The sequence below is a fragment of the Diceros bicornis genome, chromosome 7, assembly GCF_020826845.1.
Source record: "Diceros bicornis minor isolate mBicDic1 chromosome 7, mDicBic1.mat.cur, whole genome shotgun sequence".
Taxonomy (NCBI): Eukaryota; Metazoa; Chordata; class Mammalia; order Perissodactyla; family Rhinocerotidae; genus Diceros; species Diceros bicornis.
Genome location: NC_080746.1, coordinates 26,495,684 through 26,510,383, shown reverse-complemented (window position 1 = coordinate 26,510,383; position 14,700 = coordinate 26,495,684). Strand labels below are relative to the sequence as shown.

Sequence of the window (14,700 nt, the reverse complement as noted above, 5' to 3'; positions counted from 1 at the left end):
CCTTCCCTGCGAGTGGCGGGAGCCCGAAGCTGGTGCGCGGCCAGGGGCGGGCGGGCTGGGGTCCGCGGGCTGCGAAGACCGGCAGCGCCCAGCTGAGGCGGTGTGCCCAGAGGGCCGCTTTGCAGTGCCGGCTGATCCTTCTGGTCCTCCGCACGCCCCTGGGCAGCGGCCGAGATCCTAATTAAGCCTGTTCTCTTTGCAGCCTGGTGCCTTGGCAAAGGAAAAGGGCGCGCCGACACGCGTTCGAGGCGGGGCCGGAGAGGATCTCCTGGGCACCGCTCGCTCCTTGGCCGGCTTGCTTGCCCGCAGTTGCTCCCTCAGTCCTTCGCTCGCGCGCATCCCCTCCCACACCAGAGAGTAGTTTTGGGTGGCGTGGGCTCTGTCCTCTTCTTGGCTGGTGGGAACGGTGTGCCCAAAAGAGGAAGTCTGGTGGGCCCGGCCCCTCCCAGCCCAGCGCCGATGAGTGCCAGGGCGCCCAAGGAGCTGAGGCTGGCCCTGCCGCCGTGTCTCCTCAACCGGACCTTTGCTTCCCTCAACGCCAGCGGCAGCGGCAACGCGAGTGCCCGTAGCCCCGGCGCAGGCGGCGGCGGCGGCACCTGCATCACGCAGGTGGGACAGCAGCTCTTCCAGTCCTTCTCCTCCACGCTGGTGCTGATTGTCCTGGTCACCCTCATCTTCTGCCTCATCGTGCTGTCACTCTCCACCTTCCACATCCACAAGCGTCGGATGAAGAAGCGGAAGATGCAGAGGGCTCAGGAGGAATACGAGCGAGATCACTGCAGCGGCAACCGCGGCGGCAGGGGGCTGCCTCCGGCGGGCAGCCAGGCCCCAACCCACGCAAAAGAAACCCGTCTGGAGAGGCAGCCCCAGGACTCTGCCTTCTGCGCTCCCTCCAACTCCTCCTCCTCCTTCTCTTCATCCCCTGGCCTCCCATGCCAGGGTCCCTGTGCTCCTGCGCCTCCACCACCGGCCCCCAGTCCGCAAGGAGCACACGAAGCCTCCTCCTGTTTGGACACAGCTGGCGAGGGCCTTTTGCAAACGGTGGTACTGTCCTGATTGTCTAGCCCCTCACCCTTCCCCTTCCTCGTTTCCAGCATCTTTGCCGTCCTCGCTTCCCCCCCGCCCCCGTCCTTCCTCTTCCACTTTCCTCTGCCCTCTCTTTCCTCTTCCTTCTTTCCTTAACTACCCTCCCCTTACTCTGTTTCTCCTCCGCCGAGGCACTGTGCGGTATTTGTAAATATTGGGCGAGGAAAGTCTCGGAAGAAGAAATAACGCTGATAACAGTACTTTATTATTAATATTTATAGTAATTATTATTATGCTAATAACACAATCCAAGCGCATGACAAATCACATAATTTCTCATTGTCAATGAAGGATTCGTCTTCCCTCTCCACCCTGCGCCCCCCACAATAAGGAGGAGAAACAGCACAAACTACCAAATATATAAAAGGCATTGACCCCCGGAGCAAAGGGAGTGGAGGGGGCCCAGTGTGTTGTACATAGCTGTCAAGTTAAGGTTCAGTTACCTTCGTTCCCCTCCACCCTCCAAGCTTTCACTTTTCCTTCAGCTTACCTCCCTTCCCCATTCCCAACCTCAGCCAGGCTCAGACAATAGTATATTATAAAGAAAACGTCTACATGAAGCGCCAGAACTACAAGAGGCCACAGAGACAGTCCCAGAAAAACGTTTATGACAGGTACCACCCTCCAGTCAGCCCTCTTCTCACCCCTTGGTTAACCAGTCCCTTTTTCAGGACCAGGCATTTTAATTTACTTTTAGAAATGTCCCTCGCTGGCCGAGCATAAGTATATTAAAAATCTTTAAATGAATTTTTTTTTTTTTAAACAATCTACTGCTTTAACTTCCTGCCCCGCCCCGACCTGTATGCATTTTCAGGATTCAGAAAGGATCGGGGAGCTGTCCAGCCAGATCTGGTGCTGAAATTGCCTCCCGAACTGGTTACTTTCTTTGGTTGTGCAGGCGGAGGAGGGGCTGTTTTGGAAAGTGACTATTCTGGCTTTTTGTTGGTTTCTTTCTTCTTTTCCTACAATCGGGTTTGCGTGTACTATTGGTTTTCTTATTATTAAACATTGCATAAGTTACCCTTTTTTGTAAAAAAAAAAAAAGTATTAGGTGATGTGCAGTACTGAAAGTGCAGTATCTAACCAACCAGAATGTTTCTGTTTAATTTTTAGAACAAGTGCACCTTGTTATATATTTACTATATTGGTACCAAATACAGAAGCAAACTATAGTTCTGTACTACATCCTCCAAACTGTATATTCTTGTTCTTAATTTCCAGCTGTTGATATAATGGTTACCACTGGATGTGGAATTCAGTGGTGCAGGCCTGGCTTCTGCTGTTTCCAGAAGTGTTCTTTTGTACCTTACTCTGTAGTAGACTGTTATAAAAAGATGACACATGTTTTCTTTTTTCTTTTGCGAATAACAGAAACAACCACAATAGAAAACAAACAAATAATGGATGTGCAGGAATGCCATCTATTAAAACATGGTTAATATTTAAACAGTGCCTGTAGTCCTCCCTGCATGCAATTACCACCTGGAGGCAGTGGTGTGTGTGCTTGCTTGTACTGTATGCGTTTGGGATGAGACTGGTGGGGATGTTGGGCAATGTGGATGACAGGACATGCAAATTTCAAGAGAAGTTAAATGCAGTGACTACTTGTAGGACAAAAATGTTTGCAGCTTGTTTAGTTAGAAATCTGAGATGCAGCAAAGGAAAGACTCTCTTTCTCTTTCTGAGTCTGGCTTGCCTAACTTCACTGAATACATGAAGAAAGATTGATAAAAGAGAAAGTTAGAGAAGAAGATCAATAATTTTCTTCTCTCTTCTAATGCCACACAAGGCCATCTATGTTAGAAATGGAGTCCACCTGTGGTTATTTACCACTTTGTTTCCCTTGGATTGATGATAAAGGGGCCAGAGCATATTATAATCTTAATTATATGCAGTGGCATCCTTTCTTAGGAACCAATTCTTTGACAGCTGTTCAAACGTTTGGAAAATGTATGAATAAGAATGTTCTTAACAAAGCTCACCCAAAAGAGTTCTTACTAACCTGCAGGGTGTAAGGCGACAGTGCCCCTAAGTGCATCCCTCTCCCAAGTAACCAATAGTTCTCTCTTCTCTATCTTGGTTCCAAGAGTATGTGCTCTTATCCAGAGTAAATATTACCTCTGAGGTTTTAGGTCATCTCTTAAATTGCCCAAGCTCAGTCTGCATCTTTTATAAAAATAACTTAATAAGCTTAATTTTAATCACCCATTAGATATTCACTCAAGTCCTTTCCTGAAGCACAGAGGGTCATCATTTAAGCATGCCCTGTTGTAATATTAGGAAGACCAGGTATAATCTTTGGGTACAATATATTAAACAATGAACCAGATTCTCTCCAGTGCCTTAGTCACTTCCTAGTAATATGTAAAAGAGTGCATTAGCTCCCTCAGGCCACTAGGGAATCCTTTAGTGCACCAGACCTCTACATTGTACATCAGAATGACTAAGGCACTGTGAAGAAGAAAATCCATTAATTTTTGTAGCTCACCCTCATCCAGCTGTAGCTCTTTAATACCTTATTACAGAATGACTTTTGGACTTGAAATTTGAACAGAATCAGGGACTCAGAAGGGAGCTTCCTCATTTCCAATGAGCTCCACTAAGTACGTGGATATTACTTTCTCTTCCTTATTTGGTGCACTTTTTACAGTGAATAATTTCCCATTTTATTAAAGCAATAAGATGTTCTGTTGTGAGCAGTGCTGGATGATGATTCCATTTCCTTGGTGCTGAAGCTACTCATACATTCTTGCCTTATGAATCATAGTGCATTCAAGGCATGCAATAATAATCCCCTTCCAAGGAGCAGCCTGTACACTGTAGGGGGTAATTATGAAATTGTCCTATATAATTTTTCCCCAAAGGAATAGAAGAAACAGGAGAAACAAAAAGCATTATGAATATTGTTTTAAAAAAATATCTTGATACCTCTAAACATGGGCACACATCCATAATATGCTCTTATTGTGCACCTTTAACTATGTATGCCTTTCTCTATTAATTGACTATGGTTTAATATTTTTATAGTGCTCTGTGTAAAGATGATATGGTTTGTGAGTCAAATTTCATGCTGAGTTTATTATACTCAGAACCCTAAGCTTCTGTTGGTATCACTTGAGATTTTTTATAAGATAGAGAATTACGAAAATTCTAGTAACGCCAGTCCTCACACCAAATTATTGCAATAAGCACATATCCAAGCAATTTGCACAGACCCTGTTTAAAGCATTGCTTTTTATAGAGCTCTATTGACAGTCTTAGGAGTCTGGGATGCTACCAACAGGGCATTTTGGATTTCATTTATATGAAACAAAAGCCAATCTGGAAATAGCTAAATTTATCTTAAGGATTTTATTCACTGATGTCCCGTCAAACTAATTGCTTCAAATCCCTATAGCTACAGTTCAACTTCTGCACTTGCTATTCAGTATTAATAAGGTGGCATGTTTGATTCTTATTGTTTTTTAAAATGAGAAAATTGGAGAGAGAATACCATTATGTCAACTGTATGGGACTCTGAATCTTAAAGATGTAGATGGATATAATCTTCTTTAGAATTTATATACACCCATAGATGTGTATTTATATATGCATACATTTTGTACAAATTTACAATGGACTTTTTGTATTCTCTTTTCTGTCATTACAAGAATGAGATGGCAACCAAATAGTTGTTCCATCCTCTTAATCCAGAGAGGATACTGAGAAGTCAGGTATATGCATGTATTTATTTCTCTGGGGTCAAATCTGAATGACTTTCTCTTTATTTAATGAAAGGAGAGAGTCCTGGTTGGCTTGGGGAATTGGTAATTAGATAAGCTTCCTTTCCTAGTTAGTAACTCAAATGTAGGAGTGATAATGAACTTATGACCATATCTATGTGGTCTAAATATCTAGATGGAAAGCAAAAATATCTAGAAGAGGTTTAGGGCCAACTAGACCACAAACCTGCATTGTGGCTCGATTTTTTATTTTCAACCTATATGTCGTGTGGAGATACAATTTATATCTGCATAGCTAAAGTGAAAATATGACCATTATCTGTTTAGTTTGATAAGTAGTTTTTGAAAAACATGGATAAATTAGCTTTAAAAACCTTTGACATCTGACTTTTCCACCACTTATATTTATATCAGTTGAATTAATTAGATAATAGTTAAAATTCCGTTTTTTTCCATTGTGCAGACATATGCTTTAAATGCTTTTCTGTGGGTGAGAGTTGAGCATTTGCTAGCTGATATTATGTGAAAGTTATAGGTTAAATTAGAACCAGAAACTTTAATCTAATCTGGTCAGTCTCCTCAGGTCCATTCCCATGTGAATCTGGACTTTGAATCTGAGTCTGAAGTCACTTATCTGAGACATCTTTTTTTGGATTTTTAGTGATTGTGGCTCATAGATGTTTTAGTCCACATTAGAATGAATTGACCTCTCTATAGAGGGGTATTTAACCATTGGATTGAACATAAATCTGATTATGATTTGGTTTTTGATTTATTTGATAACATTTGAGAAATAGCTTTGATGGCTTGACATCAATACTTATTAATGTCACCAACCTAATAATACAATTGGTGCCGTGTAGGAATGCTTAGCTAAGAATAGGAATTTAATTAACTTTAATTGAGGACAGTGTCTTGTCAAGGTGGTCCTACCAGTTTGAGGCAGGGACACTTGTGATTTCACCGGGTTGTTTCTATGGAGAGATTAACGACAAAAACAATGATGACAACAAGAACAACAGAAAAACTGATCTTGGATCTTGAGTATATCCAACAGACAGAATAAAGTAGATATTAGAATTCATGGAAAATTCGTTTGCTTTTCTATCAATAAAAGAGTTTTCTTGTTAATGCCTTTTTGCACACGATTTCCTTATTAATGTATAATTAGGATTACAAAATTACTCATTCTATTACCCTCAGATGCTCAAAGAAATTCGTTTTTTAAAAAAATTCTGTCACTCATCTGATCTTCCTCACAAATGAATTGCATCTGAGAAATGGGAAGTATATAAATTTTAATACAACATAACAGAGTCTGGTACAATAGTCTAGCAATCCTTTTAGGCAGATGCTCAAGCTCTTTAGTTCATATACTTAGTCTCTCTGGTTTCCTCTTTACCTGCCTGTACTTCTCTTATATAACCCAGGTGTATGAGTAAAGGATATGGTTGGCATGATTTTGTAGCAGTTGGGGAAAAGGGGATCCTCAGATTCATGTGAATTCGTCTGGATCCTAGCTGCATTTTGTTGAAAAGCAGCTGATGGGACTGCTCTCTAGTCTGAGGTGCTATTGTCCTATCCAGCTTTTGTGCTGACATTCACTACTGCAATTGTAGACCCTGGACCTTTGTCCCCAGTCTCAAAGTCATCATTCACAGGAATCTATGCATCTGGCCTCCTGCCATCCCTAGGTCCAGCAGTGCTCTTACACTTTGTCCCCTTCTTGTAGATAGAGGAACTTCTGGGTGTCCTGCGTGCCATGGACCTACTATAGAAAGGCATGGGTTCTAGCTCAGGATCATTCATCTATCCATCTCTCACTGCCACCATGTCAGATAATGCCATGAAAAAGGATTTCTTCTGAGGTCTTGTAGCCCCACTCTAAGACATTCCAGGGGGAGAAGTTGCTATTTAGCCCTAATCCTTGGGCTTCTCCAAAGCTATTTAGATGTTTATGAAGCACCACCTCCTTCTTTTTGACTCCTAACTGTGTGTGGAGAAGGGAAGCATGAAAGCCTTAACAGCTGTCTGCCTCATTTTTCTTTTCTGTGTCACTTTTTCTAGAAATTGGCCTAGACTGCAAGCAGTAGATTTTCCTCTTACCACCCCCCTTTCTCTACCTGAGACTCCTCCTACTATAGTTAACATCCCACTTCTGCAAAGGACTTTGTCTCCTCCTTCCTGACTTCACCCTTATGACTAACTCTTAATAGCAGTTGGACAGGGTGTAGAAGACAGAGATAAGCTTATTGAGAAGGGACCCTAAATGGAAAATATTTGAAACATATAGTGCTGCCATAGTAAACCTTTGTATTCTTGCAAAGGACATTTACTCGTGATTAAGTTCTTACCCTCCCTTTTTCCAAGAAGCTGCGAGCTTGATTATTATCCTACATTTATTTCTCTGTTAACTTCTACCCAATCTGGCTCCAATGCTGGCTGGAAAATCTGGGTACTGATTGAATCTTTTATCTTACATCACTATTTGGTCTCCAAGAAGGCACAGCCTCTTCCCAATACTGGCCCATTACTTCACCCTACCCCCACTCTTTAGGAGCTGAAGATTGTGTGTTGGAAATGTTTCCTTTGAACTAGGGGCTAAATTTCTAGTGGATGTAAAATGCTGGAGTGGAGATGAGTAGCTATCTCTATCTAAATGTAGCAGGAAGTATGAATTAGTATGAATTAGCCACAACCCAATCTCTAACCATGACCCTCTTTACTCCCAGGAGGTAAATATTCTTAAACCTCAGCTGTTTGGCTCAAGAGAGGGATGGGTATTCACTTAGCTGGCTGTCACAAGACTGACAATGAATCTATTTACTCACTGACTCCTTGGGTCTCCCTGGGTGGACTTAATGGATGAAATACTAACTGGGTGTTGTCTCTCTGATTAGTTGTTGAAGTCTAATATCTTCTTCCAAAATACCATCTCCAAATATGTCCCAGTCTTGAATTGATGCTGAGGGTGTTGGGCTTCCCTCTCCAAAAAGCTGGCTCTACTTTTCAAAACTTTACAAACCAAGAAGGGGCTGTAGTGATAGCTTTTCTTAACCTCTCTTTTCTGCCTTATGCTGAACATCCTCTATTTGCATCTGCAAATCCTCTCTTTCTCTGGGACATGGCCCTACCTCAGAATTTTTAATTTTAGCCTAGAGGTTTATAATCACTCCATGGTGCAAAAATTTGCTGCAGACAGGTTCTCAAAATTCTTGGGAAACACCCTCAAATGCACTGAGATGGCAAAAATACTCACCTTTCACATACTGATATGCAAAGCAAACGTGTCTACTCTGTTTTCCTGTGATTCATCTTACCTTTCTCACAAGGACCCACTTGCAGGGTAGCCCTTTTAAGAAAATTTTCAGACTCTCAAGTTTTCTCTCTTTCCTCTGCTCCTTTCCAAGGTGGTGTCTGGGTATGACTTACATTATCTCATGATGGCAGAAGAGGAAGTTTCTTCAGACCTATGCAGTGTTAAAGAGATTCTCGCTGGCTTGGGCTACAGAGTGGCCAGTCCAATCTGCCTCCTGGGAAGCCAGTTCCACTTAGTACCCACTACCAAAGCCTATGATCCTGGACTTTCTTATATAGTCTCAAAATCTGAGTCTACAGTGGCTTTTTTGTTCCAAGTGCAGAATTTTGCTATTTTACTGTGTTCTAAGCATTTCTGGGTCCCCTCAACTGAGAAAAACGGGAATTTCTGGGTCCCTTAGTACACCCCATTCAGACGATGGGACACAAGAAGTCTTCTAGTTGCCTATTGTCCTCACCACCATCCCAGTCCCACTGCCTTCCTGTAGGAGAGAGAGTACAGTCGCTCTTCCTAGCAAAGACTCCCTCTCGTATAGCCAGAGAGATTTTCCAAAGCCCCTACTAGCCTCAAAGTCCTCAGGCTTTCTGATCCTATCAGAATGTTTATCAAAGGACCCTCTTTATTGCTGTTTGTCCCTGAATCAAGGCTTTTGGGGAGCAAGAACCTTGGAATCTGCCCTCCTCAATCAATATTTGATTCCTTTATTTCCCCCCAAACTACCCAAGAATGGAAAGGATAGACTTTTCTATATGGTTCCTTAAGGACTCCCTCTGGTATGACCAGACGGGAAGGGGTAGATTTGGGGCTTTTTGCTTTCTAAATGTCACATCCTCTACTCTGACTCCAACCTCACAGCTAAGTCTTACAATGGAGGATAGAGAGTGGAAGAGGGATTGACCTACTGACAAATAGACCTACATTGGCAGGTGCTTAGAAATATTTTATTAGTCATACTTGTTTACACATAGGTAGTTATTTCAAGTTGAATGGCAGGAATTCACTGACGTCAGAGAGACACCATCTTCCCCCTCTTCTTGCCAGTGTGTGAAGTCCCAGCTAAGCTCTTAACTAACGTAAAATCTTGGTTCCAGTGTTTTAGGCCCCTGTCAAGCATACTTGAGAGAGATCCCAGGTGTCATCAGTATTTTGTGCCTCAAAATGGATCAGCTTTTTCTGGAGATCCTGTGATAGAAAGGAGAGAAGGAAGTTTAGGTCCTTAAGTTCCGAAGGGGCAGACATCATCAGGGAAGAACAAAGAAAGGAGAGGCTGGAAGACACACTTCTCTAGCTTTGCCCTTGTAGGCTGGACCCCCTTCCCCCGTCACAGTGTGTCCTGTGGGGAGATGCACAAAAGATGGTGATTATGCCCTACATGTGAGAATGTGGCCATGCTGGGGCAGGATTATTTGCAGGATCTCCCCAAGTTAGTCCTGTTCTTAGACAAATAGGTAGCTTCATTCGTTTGCTCCAGTTATACTGCCCTGTTTCTGACAGTTGTCAGTCAACCTGCAGTCCCCAGTGTTTGGCCACATTCCCGTAGCTAATCCTGGCTTGGCCACTGACTAGGTGTCATTGACTGTTTTTTCATCTGGTTGATGACACGATCCTTTTGAATCCTTCACCTCTAACATTTGGGAGTTCATTCCATCAACAGATATTCATTGAGAGCCAACCGTATGTCAGGCATCATTTTTGGTGCCAGAAATACAGCCTTGAACAATATAGGCAAAATGTTCTGCCCTCATGGGGTTTTCACTCTAGTGGAGAGACAATAAACAAAACACATAAGTTAATTGTGGGGTATGTTATAGGGAGAAAAGTACTGTAAAGACAATAGATCAGGGAAGGGGGATAAGGAGTGTGCCAGGAGAGAGTGCTGGATTTTAAATAGGGCGGTCAGAAAAGGACTCATTGAGAAAATTTGAGTAAAGACTGAAGAAGCCACACAAATACATGAGCTAATTGATTAAAGGTTGTTTGGCTAGAAGGATTTGTAAAACCGTTTCACCCAAGCCCCTAATTTTGTAAATGAGCAAGCTGAGATTTTCGTAGGAAGAAGGGAAGAAACTGATGCTTACCGAATAATGTGTCAAGCATTGACACTCCCCAAGTAGGGAAGAGGGGTAAAATCTACCCCTAACCTTGTGAAGCTTATAGTCTAATTAACCAATAAATTTCAATTCCATTCAATTGTGGTAATAAATATATGTAAAAAGTACTTCAGAAGCACAAAATAAGTAACAACTAAGTCTGTAAGGGAGAATTAGGAAAGGTTTCCGAGAGGAGGCAATACTTTAGTTGGGTTTTGCAGAATGAGTAGGAGGTCATCAAGAGAAGGAAAAGCATTTTAGGCAGAAAGAAAAGCACGTCCAAAAGCACAGAGGTAAGAGTGTTGTGCATATTTGGGGAATATTATGATGTTCAGACTGGGAGTGACATAAAAGAAGTCTAAAAAGTAGAAGTAAGCCATATCGTTCAGGGCCCTTCAAGAGTAGCTTTTGAGAATATGTCATTCTGTTGTCAACGGGGAGTCAGTGAGGAATTTTGGATACAGAGCAGAGTTATGGATTTGGATTTTTTTAAAGATTACTCTGGCAGCATCAGTGTATGGAATAGAATCAATGGTGGTGGCGGAGCTGGATTTAGAGACACCAGATGGAAAGCAACTACAATAATCCTGCAACAAATGATGAAGATTTGAGCCAGTGGGGATGAGGATGAAGAAGAAAGCTATACCCAAGAGCTTGTTAGGTTATGGAATTGATGGAGGTGGTGATTAATAGTTGTATGGTGTGAGGGAGAGAAAGTGAAATGAGGAGGAAAAGGCAGAGAGTAGATTTATGCTTTCTATTTTGTGGATGAGGGCAACCCTGGCCTGGGTGTTGCTTAGCTGTCATGACTTGGGGACAAAGTTAATCATCAATAACAGGGAGTTCAAATGGAGGTCTGGGCTTTGCTGGCACAGCCTGAACGGGTTTGTCTTCAGGCCATGCTCAGACTGTGGTGAAGCCTAGCTCTGTAGAGCAGCCTGCAATTTGGCATATGAGCTTCAAGAAATAGCACTGTCACTATCATGTAATTCCTGGATGACTACTCATCGTCTGTCAAGTTGGAGGAGTTCTCCATATGTCTGGAAGAGTGTGTGTTCTGACATTAGCTTCTAGGCCATTTGTTGCAATTCTGAGACGTGCCTGCAGAGAATTGTGAAGTTATACAGGATCTACTATAAACCCCGCATGGCTCTCTTGGAATAGAGAAATGATCAGATATGACAGCATTGACAGAGATAAGAGTCAATATACTGCTAAGAAGGAATCCCAGGGTATTGGTGAATTTGTTGAAAAACCAGTGCAACCGGAATTATTGGGAAAAGGCCTGAGTTTGAATATTGCTCTGCCACTTGGTAGCCATGAGACCTTGGACAAGTTCTTTAACTTTTCATGCTTCAGTTTTATGAAGATTTGCTGTGTGGATTAAATGAGAAGCTATATGCAAAGGTTTACTGGTAGTAGGCAATGAGTAGAGGGTAGTTCCTATTTTTGCTTCCTGGATGGAGATTGGGTGGCAAAGGGAGGAGGTAGTTTTCTGGTAGGTGATTATTAGCAAGCTCGTGTTCTTTGTGCTCTGAAGTCACATTCCAGTCTCTAGCAAATTGCCGGGCACATAGTAGTTATTCAGTAAAAATGTTGTTGAATAAACAAATGAATGAATGAATTGAAATTCTATGGACACACGCCTGATAAAGTACTTTGATACTACTGTAGGAGTCTAGCCAGAATCATACCAGCAGCAGAAAAGCAAAAATCAACAGGATATTTGTGACAGTCCCCAATTTCACTTGACATCTGGATGGCAATAAGAGTGGCATCATTGCAATCTTTGGCATTTTTCAATTATCTGTATCTTCAAAGAAATGTTTTACAGATACAATGCTTCTCCAACACATACTATCTCTATTCCATGCTTGTCTGAATAGCTCGGCAAAGCTTACTCTTAGGACCTGAGCCTTAATACTTCTCATGGCTTGTACGGTGCAGTGAGTTAACGTTAACCGTAGAACTGAGGCCATATGAACATTTGTTGAAGGAAAAGGACCAGGTAGGTAATCAGTCACCTGACACTTTCTCAGCGTGCATCAAGCCTTCTGCACTGGGGGAGATGCTAAAGAAGAAGGTAGGACACAATCCTCTCAAAGAGATCACGACTCATTTAGGGAGGCAAGACTTTCAGAATGAAATAATGTAAGCAAAACCAAGTTGAAGTGCCGATTATGGATAAATAATAAGCCACGTCGAATGAATACACACAGATCATTAATTGTATAGTTTTTCATTCTTATGTCCAGAAAGGGAGCCATAGGATTCCACTTACATGTAGACAGAGAAATCGGGGTCTGACAGCAAGATTTGGAGGTGAGGCAAAGAGAGGCTGAGGCTCTGTCCTTTCGGACTAGAAAGCATGTTGCTGTCCCTCAGTGGTTATGAAAACTACAGGCCCTTAGCAGCATTGACTCAACCTATAATTCCTCTTTTTAATCCTTCCTCTTACCCTAGGATCCTTTTATGTTCTCCAAACCACACAATATCCCACTCTGTGCCCTACTTCCACTTGAAGGTCTATCCTTCTCTTTTTCAATTGCTGGCCCCAATTCCAATGTTTGGAGGAGGGTGTTTCCCATAACATCAATAAGCAGTTCTCGGACACAGCTGAGTGTCCTACAATTCAACTCAATTCTGACACTATCTACCCAAAGATAGTATCAGATTCCATAGGTAAAGGGCTCAGCCCCACAAGACTGCCCCCACCCCCACTTCAGATGCCAGTCACAAGCTCAAGTCTTTACCCGTGCTTCTGACCCATTAGCTATAAATCAGAGGTTCCATGACCTCCTCTTCAGTCTCAATTAATTTGCTAGAGTACCTCACAGAATTCAGAGAAACATTTTACTTACTGGATCACCAGTTTATTATAAAAGGACATAACTTAGGAACAGCTAGATGGAAGAGATGCATCAGGCAAGGTGTGGGGAAGGGCCCTCTCCAGATGTGCCACTTTCCCCAGTTCTCCATGTGTTCACCAAGCTCTCTGAGCCCCATCTTTCTGGGGTTTTATAGAAGCTTTATTTCATAGGCATGATTGATTAAGTCTTTGATCATTGGTGATTGAACTTCATCTCCAGCCCCTCCCGTTCCTCAGAGGTCTGAGGTAGAACTGAAAGTTGCAACCCTCTAATCACATGGTTGGCTTCACTGACCCAGCCCCTATCCTTAGGTACTTTCCAAAAGTCAACCCATTACCATAACAAAAGACACTTTTATCACTGTCAACACTTAGGAAATTCCAAGGGTTTTGGGCGCTGTGAGCCAGGAACAATGGACGAAGAGAATATGAGAAAATATATATATATATATATATATATATATATAAAAGACAATATGAGAAATATATTTTGGTCATCTGAATGACCAGATATGACCAAATATGACCAAAAATATATATATTTTTCTTACAAATCACAATATCGCACGTCCCAAAGTCACACCTTCTACTTAGGAACATTGTCTCTCTGAAAATTCAAAATGAAAGTGTGTCCCTCTCATAATATCTGTGGCCTACTCATTTCCTTGTTAGAACCACGCTCTTTGCAATATTGAGCATGTGTATTTGGTATTAATCACCAATAATGATTATTAATGTCTTAACATTCTCATTTTCACAGAAGCCTCCAATGCCTTAGGTAAGGGGATATTTCAGAGCAGGGTTTTGGGTGCAGGAAGGTTGATCTCAGAACATTTCTGATCCTTTCAAGGAAGGAACTACCCACCCAACTCTGCCCTCAGCGAGCAAGACCCAGGACAAATTAAGACCTATAAAGGCCTCAGGCCTTGACAAAAGTGTGGCTTCCCAATCTATCTCCATCATGTGATTTAATATAAAAATAATACAAAACTGTAAAATAAATAAGGAAGTCCATTGATAAAGTTCTGTTTTTCCGAGGCCAACTATTTTAATGCTTTGTTAAAATAACAGTTTTTATTTTTTCACTCTCAGTCTGCCTAGTGGTAAACCTAGCCAGCACCAAGCAGACCTAATGGAATAACTTGGCAGCCTAGTGTGACCTCTACAAGGGCTAACATCTTGGATAATGACCGAGGGGCTGTGGGTGGAAAGTTCATCAACGAACCCTCTAAGTCTGCTGGGCTCGGTCATCAAGTAAGCGATGCCTTTGGCTTTATACTGATGTGGTTCCTCCTGAGCAGAGAGGAAACAGTGGGGCCACAGGGTTTTGGTCAGGCTTGGCTGACACTGATTTCCATTCTCTGCCTCAGGTTTGAGGGTCATCTTGGCTAGATGGAACATAAGAGCTTGCTCACTCCTGCAGCCTCAAATCAGTAGGCTCTTTGCCTCTTTGGATGCCAGACTTCCTCAGGAGCTGGTCCAGGGCGATCAGTCATCACTGACTTAGGCTTCCTGTGGGTCACTCCACCTGCAGTGGAGTCTGCTCAGCCTTCATTCCCTTTCCTGGAATGCAGAAGAAAAAAAAGTCAGGGGTAAAATCTCCAGGAAGACCTT

At 42.5% G+C, this 14,700-nt stretch overlaps 1 protein-coding gene across 1 annotated transcript; it reads left to right on the top strand.

Annotated features, from left to right (window-relative positions):
* The first annotated feature begins 222 nt into the window (after positions 1-222).
* On the top strand, positions 223-5,198 carry C7H11orf87 (chromosome 7 C11orf87 homolog). The gene has a single exon (XM_058544509.1). It carries the CDS (start codon positions 460-462, stop codon positions 1,054-1,056), a length of 597 nt encoding a protein of 198 aa, XP_058400492.1. The 5' UTR covers positions 223-459; the 3' UTR covers positions 1,057-5,198.
* Positions 5,199-14,700: the final 9,502 nt, after the last annotated feature.

Bases quoted from the DNA above. Each gene is read 5' to 3' on its own strand.
- C7H11orf87 (XM_058544509.1), top strand. From the start codon at position 460: ATGAGTGCCAGGGCGCCCAAGGAGCTGAGGCTGGCCCTGCCGCCGTGT.